The sequence below is a fragment of the Sus scrofa genome, chromosome 15 (assembly GCF_000003025.6).
Source record: "Sus scrofa isolate TJ Tabasco breed Duroc chromosome 15, Sscrofa11.1, whole genome shotgun sequence".
Lineage (NCBI taxonomy): Eukaryota > Metazoa > Chordata > Mammalia > Artiodactyla > Suidae > Sus > Sus scrofa.
In genome coordinates, this window is record NC_010457.5 from 135,980,335 (window position 1) to 135,999,493 (window position 19,159).

At 55.9% G+C, this 19,159-nt stretch overlaps 1 protein-coding gene across 11 annotated transcripts in view; it reads left to right on the plus strand.

The window, feature by feature from the left end:
• The window catches only part of AGAP1 (ArfGAP with GTPase domain, ankyrin repeat and PH domain 1), a 556,723-nt gene extending 537,895 nt beyond the window's left edge, over positions 1-18,828 (plus strand). For all 11 annotated transcript variants that reach the window (XM_021075538.1, XM_021075539.1, XM_021075540.1 and 8 more), the window contains 2 exons: positions 7,927-8,182; positions 11,425-18,828. In XM_021075538.1, the coding sequence (XP_020931197.1) occupies positions 7,927-8,182; positions 11,425-11,628 (460 nt within the window). In that variant the 3' untranslated portion in view covers positions 11,629-18,828. The remainder of the gene's footprint in view (positions 1-7,926; positions 8,183-11,424) is intronic.

Here is a 19,159-nt window from a genome sequence, read left to right on the forward strand (position 1 = left end):
ATGTGAGGGCTGCCCGCGGGGCCACAGCGTTGCTGCTCTCGGGGATGGGAAGGCACAGGTCCCTGTCTCACACAGGTGGACGCGCTGGGACGCCCACCCCTTCTCAGGACACCCCTCCGTTACGGAGGGCAGGGAAACCTTCACAGTGGGTTGCTGTCTTTGTCACCGTCGTCACAGTGCTACCACATGGCTGGTCTTGCTCCAGTGGCCTTCTTGGCTCCTGGACACCCGCAGACCTCTTCTGGCTCGCCAGTGTCCCCCATCCCCACCAGAGCTGAGCGCTGAGACCCTCACCCCAGGTCTGGCCCCTATGACCCCAGCAAGAGCCCGGTCACACGTGGCCAGCCCCTTCCTGGGTCCTCGCCACAGACCCTGGACCAGAGCTCTGCTTCCCTGCTGTCCTGACCGCACGTGTTTCCTTCTGCAAACAGAGATGCTCGGTTTCTGCGCCCTGTATCTTGACTCTCATCCTTTGCGGTAGCCGTCCTTGTCCTGAGAGCATCACTTGGCTGAATGAATAGGCCCCTGGAGGCGCTCGCACCGCAGTGGACACGAGGGGACCAGAGTGGGCGCTGGCTCACACAGCCACACCTGGGCCAGGAAGCCCCTCTTCCCTCTCCCCCCATCCCCCGGCCGGAGGAGCTCAGCGTCCATCCTCCTCCAGAGAGGAGCCGCAGCAGGTCCTCAGGTTGGTCGTAAAGGCCAGTGTGGTCTGGGAGGCTCCTTCCAACCCCCCGGCTGGTGCCGCTTCCATCACAGCCCTGTCCAGCCTGGGTGGTGCAGGAGCCGCCAGGTCTGCACGTCCGGCTCCTCCGTTTCAAGAAAGATAAGGCTGTATCCGTCGGTTCCAGGCTCCACCCTTGTCCCGTCTTCTGCAGCTGGAAACACAACTGACCCAACTCTTTTCCTGAAGCCTTTCCTCTCTATCATGATGGCCCCCAGTAGGGCCACAGCCCTGCTGTCACCCACACATTGTGTTCTGCACCTGACGCGTGGCTCACTCAGAATCAGGGAGGGTTGTTCCCAGGTCCCCTGAGGTGTGTCATTGGGAATCAACCCACCTGGATGCTGTTGTCGTCAGCATCGTCACCGTCAGTATTGTCACCGTAAGGGCATGTGGCCTGGGGACCGCAGGTCCTGGGCTGGGCCTGGCGGTATTTCCTGGGGCTGGCAGTTGATTCCGTGGGGCAGGCGTTCGATCTGCGGGTTGCAGTGGGACGTGTAGCAGGGATCGCCTTTGGGGGAGCCTCGGCCGTGTCAGCACCCCTCAAGTCAAGTGTGGCAGAGCCTCATCTGTCAGGCTGCAGGCTTATCAAGCCGTCTGAGGCGGGGGGACCCCGTAAGACTCTGGACTCACGGCTTCCCAGACCCGGTGCCGGCCTGGGCTTCTCACGCCGGGCCCAGAGAGCGTGGAGGCTCTCCTAGAGCGGGGTTTCGTTTTAGGCCAGAAAGAAAAGAAAATATTAACTATTGTGCCTCCGATTGCATCTTTGCTGTCTCTGGGGCGGGGGAGTGGGATCCACGTCTTTCTTCCGACGCGTCGCCCGTGCTCCGTCTGCCCTGCTCCCGTGCGGTTGATTTATTCAGAGGTGTGCCAGCGCAGGACTCAGATGAGGAGCCGGGCCTCCCCCGTTCTGCTGACGGCCGGCCGTGCCAATAATTCATTTCTTAGCTCATTAGCTAGCGGAGGCCGTGAGCAGCGGGCCTCTGGAGGACGGGGATGAGGGAGGTGATCCGCCGCCGGCGACACTGCTCTTGACCGGCCTCCCTGGGGAGAACGGAAGGCTGGCCAGGACAGGCCGGGGTCCCCGAAGCAAGGGTGAGACGGCCGAGCCACCAGTAGGGTATTTGTGCTTGGGCATCACCGCTTCTTGGGGCACATGGTTTTAGGCAGAACATTCTCGAAGGAAAGGCCTCATTGTCAGGGTAGCCATCTCTGAGGTGCTCTGTTGGCACAGAAGGCCGGTGGAAACGCTGGACCGCGTGGCTGTCTGTGGCATTAGGCCAGCTGCCTGTCACAAAGTACCGCAGATGGGGAGGTGTGTTGGGGGGTAAAGAGAAGTTTATTTTCTCACAGTTCTGGAGGCTGAAGTGCAGGGTCAGCGTGTCCACGGGGTTGGCGTCTCTCGAGGCCTCTTCCTGGCTCAGCTGCCGGCCGTGTCCTCACACGGCCTTTCCTCTGTGCAGGTGCGAGAGAGAGGTCCCTGCTGTCTCTTCTTAGGGGGACCAGTGCCATGACCTCTTTTATTGCTTCCTGAATGCTCTGTCTCCAGATACAGTCCCGTGGGGGGCGGGGGGGGTTAGGGCTTCAACTCGTGGATCGGGAGACGGACATAGTTCAGCCCGTAACACCCAGGAGGCCTTCAGCATCCGAAGGCCATGGGCAGAGGCCAGCTAGCCTGGGCCGCAGAGGCCCTGACAGCTGTGGGACCACGTACGTTTGCTGGGCACACCTGGCCCCAGTGCCTCAGGCCCCCCCTGCACCCTGTCGTGGGAGGCCCACAGGACACCCGTGGGCTCGTCCAGGCCCCTGGCTAGCGGTCCCACCTTGCCCCACTGAGCGCACTGATGTGAGAAGCTCAGATCTACACTCAATTAGAGCACCCAGGGGGCGTTTCAGGCTCCACCCCTGTGCCACCAGCACGTCTTTGTCACCCACGCTGCCACCACAGTGAGCTCCCGTGTGTGATGGCAACACAGACAACTAGACATGGGGCTCCTGTCTGCCATCGCAATGCCCACAGCCAGGGATTTGCCCCGGGACCGCCGTGGCCAGCACCTCATCACCAAACACAGGACTTCAGACCCCAGAACCGCCGTGGCTGCTGCCGGCGGCACTGGGCTCGTTGTACAGATGAGGAAACAGGGCCTAAGAAGTGACACAAGTCTACACCACAGAGAAGAAAGCGAGTACATGAACCCCAGTTTCTCTGATACCAAAAACTGCAGCCTTTTTAGTGCAATATCAGTTCTCTCTTCCCTCTCTGTGGCCACTGTAGGAAGCACACAGAGTCAAGTTTGCCCCTAGTTTGTCAGCCTGGACAGGGACCACGGGACAGGGGCTCTACATAGGAAGTGCGGATGCCTGCACGGGGGTGGGGGGAAGAATCAGCCCCCATGATACGCACACGTTCCCGAGTCCGTCCTAGGTGGATCTCAGCTGCTGAGAAGGAGCCCCTGACAGCCCAGTCACCTGCCTCTCTCAGCTTTCTGGCTCCCGGCATTTGAGAAAACACTGAAACAGCGCAGTCCTGCAGGACCCAGAAGCTTGCACCGAAGCCTTTTCTTTTTTTTTTTTTTTTTTGATGGCCACCCCCTTGGCCTATGGAAGTACCCAGGCCAGGGATTGAATCTGAGCTGCAGCGGTGATCTATGCCAAAGCTGCATCAACGCAAGAGCCTGTAACCCACTGGGCTGGGCCAGGGATGGAATTTGTACCTGCACAGCAACCTGAGCCGCTGCAGTCAGTCTTTTTTTTTTTTTTTTTTTTTTGTCTTTTTGCTTTTACTAGGGAGGTTCCCACGCTAGGGGTCGAATCGGAGTCATAGCCACTGGCCTACGCCAGAGCCACAGCAACGCGGGATCCGAGCCACGTCTGCAACCTACACCACAGCTCACGGCAGCGCAGGATCCTTAACCCACTGAGCAAGGCCAGGGATGGAACCTGAAACCTCATGGTTCCTAGTCGGATTCGTTAACCACTGTGCCACAATGGGAACTCTTGCAGTCGGATTCTTAACCCACTGCCCCACGGCAGGAACTCCAAAAGCTTATTTCTAAATAGCACAAGAAGTTTGATGAAGAGCCGTGGTTCCGTCGGGTAGTAGAAGCCATGCATTGATCAGATCTGGGGAGCATCCCTGGTGGAGGTGAGGGGCCTGCGGACGTGGGGCTGGGAGACTCGGACCCCCCTTCCCCAAGCAGGCTTTCTAGAGGTTCTCAGTGGGTTTGAGTCTGTGCCATATTCCCCAGGGACGGTTCCCAGTATCAGCCTGTTCGGTGTTTGAGCTGCTGGAGGAAGTGCCCATGGGTCATTATCCCCCTGCTCCAAGCTAAGGGGGCCCACGCCCGGGCGCTTCTCCCTGTTCCTAATTTCACTGCTCTCCTGAGTCTTCCTCTTAAAGATGCCTCCCCAAATCACGTGTGTCTGTGCCCCACAAAACCTGGACCTGCCTTCAGGATGTATTGCAAACAGCACTGACTTTGCTCTCTTTTTTTCTCAGCTCTGTTGAGATATAATCAACAATATTGCATAAATTTAAGGGGTACAGTGTGCCAATTTGTTGTTGTTTTTTTCTTTTTGTCTTTTTAGGGCCGCACCCATGGCATATGGAGGTTCTGCAGGTCTAATTGGAGCTGTAGCCGCCGGCCTACACCACAGCCACAGCAACTCGGGATCTGAGCCTCGTCTGCGACCTCCACCACAGCTCACGGCCACGCCGGATCCTTAACCCACTGAGCGAGGCCAGGGATCGAACCTGCAACCTCATGGTTCCTAGTCAGATTCGTTAACCACTGCGTCACGACGGGAACTCCTGAGTTGATATATTTATATATTGCAAAAGTATTACCACCATGGTTATCCAACATCTCCATCTTATTACATAATTACCATTTCTTTAAAAAAAAAGTCTTTGTTGATTTACAATGTCCTGTCCATTTCTGCTGCACAGCACAGTGACCCAGTCATACATATACATAGCCGTTCTTTTTCTCCTGTTAGCTCCCATCATGTTCCATCACAAGTGACTGGAGGGAGTTCCCTGTGCTGTTACAGCAGGACCTCATTGCTTATCCATTCTAAACAGAATAGTTTGCATCTACTCACCCCAAATCCCCCGTCCATCCCACTCCCTCCCCACTCCAAATTTTTAAAAGCAAAGCACAGGGGGCGTTCCCATCGTGGCGAAGTGGAAACAAACCTGACTGGGAACCATGAGGTTACAGATTTGATCCCTGGCCTCGCTCAGTGGGTTAAGGATCCGGCGGATCCGGCGTTGCCGTGAGCTCTGGTGTAGGTCGCAGACATGACTTGGATCCTGTGTTGCTGTGGCTGTGGTGCAGGCCAGCAGTTGTAGCTCCTATTCAACCCTTAGCCTGGGAACCTCCATCTGCTGCGGGTACGGCCCTAAAAAGCAAAAAAAAAAGTGAAGAACGGGGAATTCCCATTATGGCTCGGCTTGTTAGGGACCCAACATTGTGTCCATGAGGATGCAGGTTCGATCCCTGGCCTCTCTCCGTGGGTTAAGGATCCAGCGTTGCCATGAGCTGTAGTGCAAGTCACAGATGCAGCTCAGCTCTGGTGTGGCTGTGGCTGTGGCTGTGGCCTCAGCTGCAGCTCCGATTCAACCCCAAGCCTGGGAACCTCCATATGCCGCTGCCGTGGCCCTAAAAAAATAAAAATAAATGCAAAGGACCGCTTCTGCCTTCTCCTTCAGACATGTGTCATGCTTTCATGGTGGGTCCTGTGAGAACACACCGACCCCAGGAGAGGAGCCAGCAGCTGTGGGCCTGACCTCATTCTCTGGCTGGGCCGTTCGCCTGTTAGAAAGAAAATGGAGTCACTGCAGTTAGGACTGTCGCTGCTTGTTCCGTGCTCTGGTTTCTCCCTGGATGATTTGGCAATGAGTGTTAAAACCACCCGGAGCAGAAGAAAAGAGGTCTGATTTTCATGCCTACCACAAAATGAGAATTAGCAGATTGGAACTTGAAAATCTGGCCGGATCCCCCACGGCTGCTCCTTTTCATTTAGTTCACATTTTGCCCTTTGTCTTTGGCCCTGTCTGAAGTGCAGCAACATATGTTTAATACATTTTAAAGAAAGTTCTTAAATGCCACGAAAAACACAGCCCGTCTGCGCTCATCCGGTGGTTCCGAGACGTCAGTCACGTGTATGCGCTTGGCCCAAGTGGGGAGGTGGCAGGCCGGGCCTCTGAGCTGCCTTTGTGGGGGGTGTTCTCAGCTGTGGGCACGTGTTCTGGAAATCTCCGACTGGAAAGGGTCGGGGGTCACGCTGGGGTCACTCGCATGGACCAGGAAGTGAAGCAAAACTAATCCAGATTTACTCCTGGAAGAATCTGTTTGCCTAAGTATTTAAAAGCAGATTAGGGCTAACCCGACACTAGAGGCCTAGGAGCAGTGTAAACACGGGTGAAAGGTGTAAACTCAGCCCTTCTTCTGTGCTTGGGGAGAAAGAGTGTCACCGGTAAGGCGTTTCCTTGCTCCGTGTGGCCGAGGCCCTGGGTGACTCGTAGCGACGCGCCCCGATCGTGCCCGGGGGAGGGGGACGCCGAGTTCTGGGGGAGGCCCCGGGGAATCGGTGACTGTGTGAGTCTCTTGGGGTTGCTCCAGCCACTTATCTGCGGGGCTTCTCTTTCTTCTTTCATCACCCTCCTCCAGAAGCTTCTGTCCGGCCTGAGGAGCCCCCCGCCCCCGGCCTCACTCTGTTCCCAGGTCAGGAGCTGCTGTGAAATCTCACCTCCGTCTCTTATGTTTCGCAGCCACGCTGCCGTCCTGAGGATTTGCTGTTTCAGGAGGCGTTGTTTTCAGTAGTTCTCACCCTTCCTTTCTTTTTTTGTCTTTTTAGGCACACACCCATGGCATATGGCACTTCCCGGTCTAGGGGTGGAATTGGAGCCACAGCTGCCAGCCTCCACCACAGCCGCAGCCGCAGCCACAGACACGCCAGAGCCAAACCACAACGGCTACCTACGCCTCGGCTTGCAGCAACGCCAGATCCTTAACCCACTGAGCGAGACCAGGGATCGAACCCACATCCTCATGGGTACTAGTTGGGTTCTTAACCCACTGAGCCACAGCGGGAACCCTATTCTCACCCTTCTGGAGATCCACCATTAGCAGCCGGAGAGTGAGAACAGAAGCCCGGGTCCTTTCCTTCCAGTCAGGTAGACACACCTTGCTGGGGGTTTTGCTTCCTTTCTTCAGCTCTCCTTCCCACCTGCCTGCTCCTCGATCCCCCAGCCCCCTTTCCAGATGTCTTTGGCAGCCTCCTGTCCTCTTTGGGCCCCAGAGGGGGGTCCTGGGCTGTGCTGTTGGAGGTGGGGCCCCAGCTGCCATCCTTACACCGAGGCTTCCCCGCGAATCCAGAGAGATCCCAGAATCCAGCAGCGTCACAGGCTTCGCTTGTTTGTCTTTTCCAAACTCCACGCTGGAGTCCCTGCCGGTTCCCACGTGGTCGGCAGCGACATTTCCTCCCACGGGGATGTTTATAGACCCTGGAGTTCACGCACACCCCTCCCGGGGGACGAGTTGAGAGCTCAGGCCTCGAGGGCACACCAGGTTGGGGAGCCCGCTGGCTAGCCTGCCCCTGGACTCCCGTCGAATGACCTCGAATCCTGGCTCTCAACTCTCTCAACTGGAGCTGCTCACAGCAGGAGGGACCGCCAGGCCTGTGGCATCTATCCTCAGTGGGCCGGGCCTTCCGGGGCCACTGCTGCACTAAAAGCCAAAGAAGGAGTTCCCAGGTGGCTCAACAGGTTAAGGATCTGGTGTTGTCACTGCTGTGGCATGGATTCAGCCCCTGGCTCAGGAACTTTCATGAAAAACAAAAGAGCTCATGTGAGAGCTGAAAAGCCGATCCATGGTTCTCACATGTTAGGGCATCAGGACACCCCCCGCCAGGGGTTCTGACTCGGGGTGGGGAGGCCCACTGGGACGGGGCCTGAGAATCCGCATCTCGAGCAGGTTCCCAGGTGGTGCTCCGGTGGAACCCACTTACCAGGTTTGAAAACCGCAGGAAAGCCCTTCCCGGGGGGCTTTCTGCTGCCGTGCACACACTTGTCTCCGGCTGTCCCACGTCCCCTGGTCGCCTCCGACCGCACACCACACAGGGCGGTAGCAGGGCAGGGGGTGCAGCCTCGGTTCTGCTGCCCTACAGTGACCTGGCCTGTCTGGTGGCTCTTGCAGGGAAGAGAAGGAGCGGTGGATCCGGGCCAAGTACGAGCAGAAGCTCTTCCTGGCCCCGCTGCCCTGCACGGAGCTGTCCCTGGGCCAGCACCTGCTGCGGGCCACCGCCGACGAGGACCTGCGGACAGTCATCTTGCTGCTGGCGCACGGCTCCCGGGACGAGGTGAACGAGACGTGCGGGGAAGGGGACGGCCGCACGGCGCTGCACCTGGCCTGCCGGAAGGGCAACGTGGTCCTGGCCCAGCTCCTCATCTGGGTAGGTCGCCCGCGCGCCCGGTGGGGCGGGAGTCACGGCGGGCACTTGGCGCTGCTCCCCGGGCATCTTTCTGGGGAGGAGAGGTTATTGTTGCCCACCTGGAAGTGGGAAGCCCTAGGAAGAGGGAATCGGTGATGTAGGTGTGGGGGCCCCTGCCTTTGGCTCCCCTGTGTGAGAGCAGGTGCAAAGCACCGAGAAAAGGGAGGAATGACGTTGGTGGCACACGCGCTGCTTCTGCGGGCACAGTGGCCGGCTTTGCACGGCATTTGCTAGTGTTTCTGCCACGTTCATTTTTGTGATGATCCCTTCAGCCAAAGCGTGGTTGGTGGTGTCCCTCTTGTTCCTTTTACGAAATACTCCCATCACCTTTGGGGGGCGGGGAGAGGATATGAACTGAATGATTTTGTATCGTTTCCCTTTCCCATTCCCAAACCTCGGGGCTTTGCTGTCACACAGCACAAAAATGCTGGACCCCACACTTTGAGGTTTGATGTGGTAGGAGGGTTGTCCAAGGGTTTCTCCTGGACTATCCTGGTTAATTCCACTTGGGGAAAGTTACCTTTTTAAATTTCTTTTTTTTTTTTTTTTTTTTCGTCTTTTGTCTTTTTAGGGCCGCACCTGCAGCATATGGAGGTTCCCAGGCTAGGGGTCGAATCAGAGCTGTTGCTGCCAGCCTATGCCACAGCCACAGCAACGCCAGATCCAAGCCATGTCTTCAACCTACACGACAGCTCATGGCAACGCCGGATCCTTAACCCACTGATCGAGGCCAGGGATCGAACCCACAACCTCATGGTTCCTAGTCGGATTTGTTTCCGCTGCACCACGATGGGAACTCCACCTTTTAAAATTCCTACTGGAGCATTTGCCATGCAGCCTGAAGGGGGAGAAGGAAGGAAGAGAGAGATTGTACTGGCCAGGAGCTGCTTCTGAGAGGCCCGCACACCCTGCCTGGCAGTGCCTGCATGCCTGTGGGGTCCTCTGCCACAGCAGGTCCCTATTCCAAAGGTGGCAGAACGAGTGGGTCCCTGGGTCACTGGATGGGGAGGGAGGTGCGTGCTCACCAGTGGTGGGACACCGTCCAGAGGGGGGGTCACCCACTGGGAGCTCTTCTGTCCCCACCCCCAGGGCAGGGGACGGGTCTGTCCACACAGCTGAGCACAATGCCAGTTTCCACGTACTTTGACCTGACTCTTGGGTTGGGTGGGATGAGAAATGGATGCACAGGTACCCGAATCACTCGTGGTCAGCATCTTGTTAGCAGTTGCACAGGCGTCTGCTGGGGCTGCCCTGACCAAATGCCACAGACGGGGCGGGGGCTTCAACAACAGAAATTTATTTTCTCCCAGTCCTGGAAGCCACTTCCAACATCAAGGTGAGGACAGGGTCTTTTTCCCATGGCCTCTCCCCTCCGCTTGCAGACAGCTGAGCTCTGGCTGCGTCCTCGCGGGGCCGGTCCTCTCTGAGCACACGCACAGAGTCTGGGGTCTCATCTTCTTAAAAGGACCTCGGTGACGTTGGATGAGCGCCCCTCTCATGTGGCCGCAATTAAGCTCATTACCTCTGTAATCCAGGCACGTCCTAAAGGACTGGGCGTTAGGGCTTCAGCAGATGAATTTAGGGAGCACAGTTCCACTGACAAGTCACATGTCATCTTCTCCTCTCACACTGGCCAAGCATTCCTTTAATGCTGTGCTTCTTGAAGACGAGAGATAAGAACTCCGTAAGTTACAGTGGAAGTGGACATCGAGCCACCCTTTTTCTTCCTTTCTTCCTTCTTTTTCAGGTCGTGCCCATGGTACGCAGAAGTTCCCGGGCCAGGGATCAAACCCGAGTCACCGCAATGACCAGAGCCACAGCCGTGACAACGCTGGATTCGTAACCTGCTGCGCCACCAGGGAACTCCCAATCCACCCTTTTCCAAGAGCAAGAAACTTTAAAATGCTTGTGGAGGAGTTCCCTGGTGGCTCAGTGGGTGAAGGATCTGGTGTTGTCATGGCTGTGGCTCAGGTCCCTGCCGTGGTGCTGGTTCGATCCCTGGCCCAGGAATTTCCACCTGCCACAGGTATGGCCAAAGGTAAATAAATAAATTTTTAAAAATAAGAGATAAAAAAGAAAACGTTTGTGTGATTGAACCTAGAAGTTCCCCCTCCGGTCATCACTTTAAGAGCCAGAGATGCTGAAAGAGTCCACATGAGGATAGACAGGTCAGCATGTGGCGCCCACAGACAGAGCACTGAGTGCTGTTGGTCCGGAGGAATACCCTGGTTCTTCTGCGTTGTGCTTTTGCGTAAATTTTAATGATAATGAGAAAATGATCAGTGCACCATGTTCGGTTAAAAAAAAAAAAAAAGATACAAATTGCTTGTGCCGCTCTTATCTCTGTTCTTCATATCTGCATTTAAGTCCAAAGAAAAACCGCTAGACGGAAACACACTGAAACGTGAGCCCAGATTATCTCTGAAGAGCCAGCGTGTAGCTGATTGTTTCTTCTTGTGCTTTTGTGTGTTACCTTGGTGTTTCACCCAGTGCAAATGAACCGCCTCCGAGATCCGTTTTTTTGTGTTTACAGCTGGCAGGTCACCATGGACTAGCAGTATGGTGACAAGGGACAGCTAGATTTATCATGGCGATCATTTTGAAATGTGTAGAAATATCAAATCACTGTGCCGTGTACCAGGAATTAACGTAGTGTCCTAGATCAATTATACTTTAAGAACGAGCAGGGAGTTCCCGCTGTGGCTCAGGGGAAACCATTCTATCCATAAGGACGCAGGTTCAATCCCTGGCCTCGCTCCCTGGTCGCGGGTCCGGCGTTGCCCGTGAGCTGTGCTGTAGGCGGGCAGCTGCAGCTCGGATCAGACCCCTAGCCTGGGAACCTCCATGTGCCGCGGGTGAGGCCCTAAAAAGACCAAAACAGCAATCGATCAAAATAAAACAAGCACCAAACGTGTAGAAAAGGAGGTCACAGGTCGACGGGGGTTAGGGGGAGGGACTTAGAGGAAGAGAGTCCAAAAATTTAAAAAACAAAATAGAAATAGCACAACCGGAGTTCTCCCGGGTGCGTGTCTGTTGCACAGGGGAGGGGCTTTTCGGCGCAAGAAGCGCACATTCTTCCCGTAAAGGACACCCCCGGGGCCAGGCCGTGCGGCCGCCCCTGGCCCCTGGTCTCCCCAGCGGGCTCCCGGCTAGCCCGGCCCTCGTGCGCCCGGTGACCCTCACGTGGCCGTGTCTCTCCGCAGTACGGGGTGGACGTGATGGCCCGCGACGCGCACGGGAACACGGCGCTGGCCTACGCGCGGCAGGCCTCCAGCCAGGAGTGCATCGACGTCCTGCTGCAGTACGGCTGCCCCGACGAACGCTTCGTGCTCATGGCCACCCCCAACCTGTCCAGGAAGAACAACAACCGGGGCAACAGCGGCGGGAGGGTCCCCACCATCATCTGAGGACCCGCGGCCTCCCCCCCGCCCCCCGCGGCCTCGGGAGTCACCGCACGTGAGTCCCGACGCGTCCCCTGGCTCCTCCCGGCGGACCCCCGCCACCCCCCCACCCCCACCCCCCACCCCCAGCGACATCACAAACCCCGGACGCTCCTGGGGGGCGCGGAGGCGGAGGCGGAGGCCCCGAGGCAGCAGCATGGATTCCTTTGCATAAACTCCCCTGCCGGACAGACAGGAGCGGCCGGCGGGCCTGGGTTCGTTGATTGCAGCACACGGCGCCGGACCCCGGTCCCTCCGGTGACCGGGAGACGGAGCAGGGCACAAGGGACTCGGGGACGAGGGGGGGAGGGGAGGGGAGGCGAGCAGCCGGGAGAAGGGGCAACTCCCCTTAACTGGCAGTTAAGCACATCAGTACATTGCACCTCTACCGAACGGAACACTGGGATTCCATCTCTTCTCCAAGGAGCTTGACGGCATAAATCAGAAGCAAGCAGAGTTTGTCAGGTTTGAAGCCCCTATGATGGTATGTGTCAAATCAGTTGTAGCTAATTTGTCCAGGGAGAGTACTGGCTTCATTACTCTCGTGTAGTCGAGTTCTTCCAGCATCACCGCCGTTTAATAGAACATGATTAGTCATCACCGAGAAGAAAGCGTATTAGCTGAGGAGGTAGTTACCCAGCACGCTCTGATGATTGCCACGATGTGATTGCAATACTCTTAGAAGCATCGTATTATCCCAGACATGTTCTTTCGGGCCCTTGGAGCTCTCCTTACTAAATTCACTGTCATAATTTAGTATCTGTTTAATTTTTCAGTCCAAAGAGAGGAAATCAGTTGCTGAGTATTATTTGACTGCAGCCTCCTTGGTGCAAAAACAGAATGGAAAAAATAAATAAGAGTGACTTGGAATCTCACAAGGAAAGCACGAATTCCGCTAACGACCACATTGCGAGCACACTGAGCACTCAAAGTCCATGCGTAAAAAGCTCTTTCTCCCCCCCCCAAAAAAAAACCCCCCACGGCGTGTGTCATGGGCCTCCGTCACTCCCGGGCCACGTCACCCCAGTCACACAGGCTCCTGTATTATGTCTTTAGATGAGATGTGTGAAAATCTATTTGAATAAAAGAAGTTCATAAATATGCATTGATTTTTGTACAGACAAATGGCACCTCTGTTAATTTATAAATTGAACTAGATGTGAACTAATAATATGCAACTGGTTGAGATAAGAGGGTTACAGATCATTGTACATGCGAAATAGCGCCCGCAGTAAACACTTCCATTAATGTGATGTACAGCTTTTAAGAAGGAGCATATCAGGATACCGTGGTGGTACAATTTGCTTATTAAAATCATGAAAAATTAAAAAGACTCCGAAGCATATTCGAGAGGGAAGGGGGCATGTGATGCCTCATTATTGAAAAAAAAGCACGATTTAGAACTGACACGACTTTGGCCAACACTGAGGAAGGGGCCGTGACAAGGCAGGGGTTGACTTTGCAAATTCCAGACCCAAGCGCTTCGCGAAGGTCCATCTTGACCGCCGCTGCCGAGCTGGGGGCAGAGACCGGCTTGTGAGACTCCCTAATCAGACTCCCCACCACCACACCCCCGCCCCCGGGGCCAGGCCCTTCTGTTTCGGGAGGTCGCCCGATTTGCCGTCACCCCGGTTTCTGGCTGCTTCAGACTTTGGCCACCTTCAGCGTCATGGCCAAACATAGGAAACCAGATTGTGACACCTGAGGTTAAAAAGAACAGGGGCAACTGTGCCTTGAGCCCTTGGGCAGCATGACGGGGGTGGCGGCGGTGGCAGGGGTGTCACCATGAAGGACAGCACAGAAACGTAGGGCCCCCTTCACCCTGCTGCCTCCGGGAAAGTTCCTGGCTCTCATATATTAAACCTTCTATTTTGTAAGAATTTTTCCTCTTCTTTCGCTTTTTAAAGAAATTTTAAATTAAAATAGATGGGGGGAAAAAAATAAAGCTTTACACACTTTCTCTGTGGGTCAGTGTTTCATGGGCATTTCTAACCTTAACGCAGCTCAGTGGAACGCGGCAGTTCCCGGGGCAACAGGGCGCGGGAGCCACAAGCCTGGGAGCCTCAACCGCAGGTCCGTAATCCCTCCGCCCGGTTTTTAATTCTGTGTTTCAGCACTGTGTGGTTATTTTCAATGTGAATAGGAAAAAAAAAAAAAGTCCTTCCTATTTTTGAAGAACGCATCGCTGCTCTCATCCAGCCACACACGTCGGTGTCCCCATTTGCATAGATAGGTAGTGAAGGCAGATAGAGTATAACGAAATTCTTAAATTATTTCATTGTAGCTGATGCCCACTATAGGAATGCTTTATCAGAGTGAAGCCTTTCTTTTGAAAAGAGACGGAATTCCTTGTGAGGCTTCTCTTTGGGATGTATATGGGTGTGTACATATTATGATATGTGTTTATAATATAATATTTTCCCAAATGACTTCCTTTTTCACTTAGCCTCTCAAGGCCCGAATGCTAGACCTTCTCCTTCCCTGCCTCCCTTCCAGCGCCAGGACTTCACTGATTCCTCCTTGGAAAAGGACCCCCCTCGCCTGCTATCTTTAGCCATGTGATCTGCTCTGGGAGGCAGCCTGCTTTCTCGAGCCCGAGTTTTGGCAACAGAGGAGAGGCTGTCGTGGCTCTCAAAGGTTTTTCCCTGTAAAACCCAGGAAAGGCGACCGGGGGCTCATCTGTTGTATTCCAGTGACTTCTCTGCTGGACCGCTCTCTCATTCCCATCTTACAAGCCTCACTAACACCAAGACCAGAGAAGCCACGGTCCAGGGCCAGTGTTAGAAGTAGCCAGTTTGGGAAGGGGGTCGAGCTGTCGTTATTTCCACGTAGGCTCTGGGACAGTGACATAGGAAACGACCCCTGCGGACTCCACGTGACCACTTCTATTCAACCTCTTCTCCTCTGTTCGGGATTTTCAGTGAAAATGTTTCCTTGATGAGAAACCTGCCTGCTGGGGAGGGCATGTGAGCAGGTGGCCCCTCCTGAGGGCGCTCGCACAGGTGGTCTGCATGCACCCCTTTCTCTCTGGATCGCTCCCATGGCCGGGAGACCCCTGCAGAGAAAGGAGCCTGATTCCGACCCTGCACAGGTGGACCTGGAGAACTAGCGTGGTCCTTATCGAGCCACGGTCCACGCCATGTGGACTCACCCCAGGGAGCAGGTGCGGGCAGCCAGTGCAGGCTGACTATGGGGCTGGCAGCGCAGGAGAAAGCAGCTCTTCCCCAGTGACTCCAGCCTGATGTTCTTACCTCAGCTCCCTTCTGTCCCCGCCCCCAAGTTTTGTGACCTTTGCACACTTTCAGGGTCGTTCCCCACGTGTGCAAAGGAACCGGCAGGACTTCGTTAGGGACAAGAGTCCAACGAGAAAGGCAGGCCCGGGGTGGCGGTCCCCTGGCCTCACCAGGGGCTCCCACCTGGGCAGCATCCACTTCTCGCTTCCTCAGCTGGGACACCTGGGGCCTTGCAGGGTGTGGTGATGTCGGGACCACAGGGTGATAAATGACAGCCTGACACCCACTGAGGGGCCGGATGCTCAGGAGGGGGGCCCCGTTTATGAAGAACAGAACGTGGGTAGAACCTGAGCCCCGGCACCGGGAACCCCCTCCAGCTGGCGGGAGGCCATGTCCTGGGGGTCCCGGCGGCACGTGGTCAGCCGGCCCCTCCTGCTGAGCCCCTCCCCTGTCTCGGCTGAGCCGCTGGTGCCGCTTCTCAGCCCATGTGTCAGGCAGGCGTGAGAGCCCTTCTCCCCGAGGGATGAGCCCAGGTACCGAGACGCGACCTCCATCCTTAGTCCAAGTTGATGTTCCAGGGAAGGGGGGGGGGACGCCAGATCTGCTTGCAGGGGACCCTGCGCTGGCAGAGGGGGCCTTCAGGCCCCCTCCACGCCCCGCCCCCCATTCCTCCCTGAGCTTGCGGGTTGGTCCGCGGACGTGCACGTCGCTGGAGCCGTCCTCCCTGTCAGGGTGACCTTCACCTCCCATGTCTGCACTCGGTGGGCACACCCTCCCCCTTGGCGCCCCGCCGGACCCCGGGCCAGGCTGTGCTCACGGTCCCCGTGGCTCCCACCCCACCGACCCTTCTCCCTGCATTAAGAATGTTCTGGAAACAAGAGGGGGCACTCCCCACTCCCGCCTAGGGAGGCTCTGAAGCCTTGCGGCCACGCAAGTCCTCTCTGAGGACGGCCGGGTCTCAGAGCCCGCTCACGAGGCGCGGAGGATGGGCAGGCAGATGCCTTCGCTCTGGAGGGGCTGCTTCCCCTCCCCCCACCTCTGCTCTGTTGACGTCCGTCTCGCGCCCCCCAAGGTCATCTCGACTTTTCTAGAACTCCCCTGGATGGTATTTATGTCCTTCGAGCAAACAAATTGAAAAGCCGTCAGGAAGCAGTTCGGATGGAAATGTGCTGGGGATAGGCATCTTTCTTTCCCAGGAAATATAATTTATTTCCAGCTGCCTCCGCAAACGTGGGTTTCACCCTCTGTGAAGTCGTGTCTTGCCGTGATTTTCACCCTCATCCTTCACCAAAAAGCTAAGGGCGCTCGGCATCGAGACGTTGCATTCTTGGCTTTTCTCCTTTGTGGACGTGTTGCTTGTGGGGCTTGGCCCCTGTGGCTTCCTCAGGAAGCCCCGTAGTCAGGGGTCATTGGTGTGGGCTCCAGCCTGGCCAGGCCAGGTGCCCAGGGTGCCACTCACGGTGGGCAGGGGGCCTGGCTGCCCCCCTTCCCGGGAGGGTGGGGTCCGCCCTGTGCGCTCCTCCCACGGCTCCTTGGTTGGTCAAGTGTCCCCATCAGCTGCCTTTCAGTCAGGACGTCGGACCCCTCCAGTCGAGGGCGGAGAGAGGGGAATGAGTCAGTCAGTAGGCGCAGATGGAACAGTGCCCCGGCTTTCATTTCATCACTGCCAGGCCGTCGTCCCTGGAACCCTAAATGCTGTGACACCCCAGAGAGAGGGGACATTGCCGCTCAGGACCAGCATCCCCACGCTGGACGTTCAGCCACCTCAGACAGTCTTATCCCCAAGTCATGGATCTGTGTCCCCCTTAGAGAGGACGTGCTGACCTGAAATAGAGCTTCCAAAACTATGACTAAATTCCTCTCTAATTGTGGCTGTTCTGCTGCTTTTTAAACACAGACTCGTGCTTTTGTCCAGTTCGGCTTTTTCACTTTGGGTCCAGGTTGAAATTAGAGGACTTTTCATCAGTAGGGGATTCTGTAACACCGTAAAGTCTGGTTTTAATCTGCAATTAAAAAAAAAAAAAGCCCAAGTTTTAGAAGTATTTCTGTTTCTCCAGTGTGGTAAGCACCCTCCCCAAAGCAAGGCGGCAGTGACCGTGACCTTGAAAGCCTCTCCTTGCCGCACTTCACCTATGAGGTGGTGGTGTTTTTGCTATCAGTTGTGACTGCATTTGGTTTGGGGGTTCTCACCCCCTTTTTGATAAAAACGCCCTTGTCTGAGGCCCTCATCCCATCCAAAGGGCCTTTGGTGCTGGGGAAGAAGGCAGGGTGGGGACAGGCGAGCCCAGCAGAGACCCGCAGTGGCTCTGAAGCCTGCAGGTGTGCAGATGAGCCACCCCAGGTAAAGGGACAGAAGCATGGACTTCCAGCCATGGGGCCCCCAGCACCCAACAGGTGCTGGCCATGGGTGAGGCAAGGCACCTGCCTGAGTGCGAGAGGGGGGCTGGGGGCTTGTCTTGTGTCGGGCCTAGACGTGGCCTCTGCAGAGAAGGACCCCCCGCGGGTCGTGAGCAGGGCAAAGGATAAAGGCTGGCCTATGCAAGTGCACTGAGGACTGACCCAGGTTTCAGGGTCGGTGGGCCTTCCCTGCCCTCCGTCCTGAGATGCAGGGGAAAGAAAGGAGTCACAAGGAGATGTGAGAGGGTCGAGGGAACTCGAATGGAGCAATGCCCCTCAGGACGCCCCTGTCAGGAACAGGCGCCCCCAAAGCAGGTTGCGCCCCTGTCTCCCGGCTCGGCCCCGGATGTCTGAGCTGGTTCAAATATTCTTGTAAAAAGGACACTCTGCCCAGTTCCTGAGTGCTCACACTCAGCAGTGGCTTATGGCAATTAAAGGGGACCCCCCTTGTCTTCCCGCCCCCGGTATGACGCCGGTACCTAGGAACCCTGAGTGACAGCTTTCTGCAGAGACCCTGGCAGGCAGCCCAGCAGGAGCCACTGTGCTCAGCTCGGCACCTGACAGTCCGCTGAGTGGCCTCGGGGAAAAGATACATCCCACCTGGGTTCTTTAGAGGCCGGGGGACAGAGGCTGGCCCCGGGGGGCCGGGGCCAGGCCAGGGATTCCGCTCTTAGGGCTCAGGTGAACACACTGTGCGCCTCGCAGCCCCTGGTCCCGCCCCAGGGTCCGTGCAGTTTTCTCACCAGGACCTGTCTCGGGCTGCGCCGGTGGACGTGAGCACGGATGGGGCCATTCCGTGGTGGCTGGGCAGTGGGTACCCCGAGGAATTGCAGTTAGTGCATCTTGGTGTTGGAAATAAGGCTTTCTCCTAAACGCAGTGCTGTTTCCCTCCTCCCACTGGGTTTTTCGGTCAAAACTACATCTAATTCTTGACGCTCCTGCCCCTGCCTGAGCCCCGCGTGCTGGGGACGCCGTGTGCACCTGATCACAGGCGCCCTGCTGAGTCCCGGGAGTCGCAGGCGGGACGTGGGCCACGCCAGCCACAGGCACAGACAGACCCCGCTCTCCTGTCTCTGACTTGGGACCAGGTTCTTATCTTGCCACCGGGCATGTTTCTGAAAGGCGAGCCTGAGCAGGTCAAAGGTGAGGCGTGAGAGGCATTTTTAGGAGGGACCAGGGAAGGCTGAGCCTGGGGACACTTCTGAGCACATTTCTCTATTTCTGTAAATAGCCATGTATAGAAGATGGAAGAGTAGCCTGGGGTTTATCCAGAGATGGGCTTGGTTTTTTTGGGTTGTTTGGTTTTTTGGGTTTTTGGGTTTTTTGGGTTGTTTTTATATTACCTCATTCAGCAAGTTTATGTTTCACAATGACTCAATGATGCTTTATTTATATTGTTTGTACTGTAATTAAAACCATTGACAGACATTTCACTTTGCTTGTTATTTCATATGATCTTGTTTTGATTAAATATGCCAGTTTGTATTTTCCTGCCTTGGGATTTTTTTTGTGTCAGCTGTACAGTATTCTAAGGGGGGAAAAAAAAGAAAAAGAAAAATGTGTAAAGTAATGAAAAGAAGTGGCTATAGTGTAGAGGCCTCTTTCTAATAAAGAAATGAAAATATGTCTACACCGCTTCCATGGAGGTTTCTTTGGGGGGGGAGGGGTCCTTTGTCACGATGAATTGGGTTTTTATTCCCAGGCGAGTGCTTGGGGAAGGGATCCTGCTGGGCCCCGGGTAGCCGGTGCGCGAATTAACTCACCCAAGGTGCTGCGGTCGTGGCAAGAGGGAAAAGCCACAAGGAGCCGCTCTTTGGACCTTTTCATTAATAAGAAACCTCAAGGGAACATTTTTCCCCCAGCCAGGG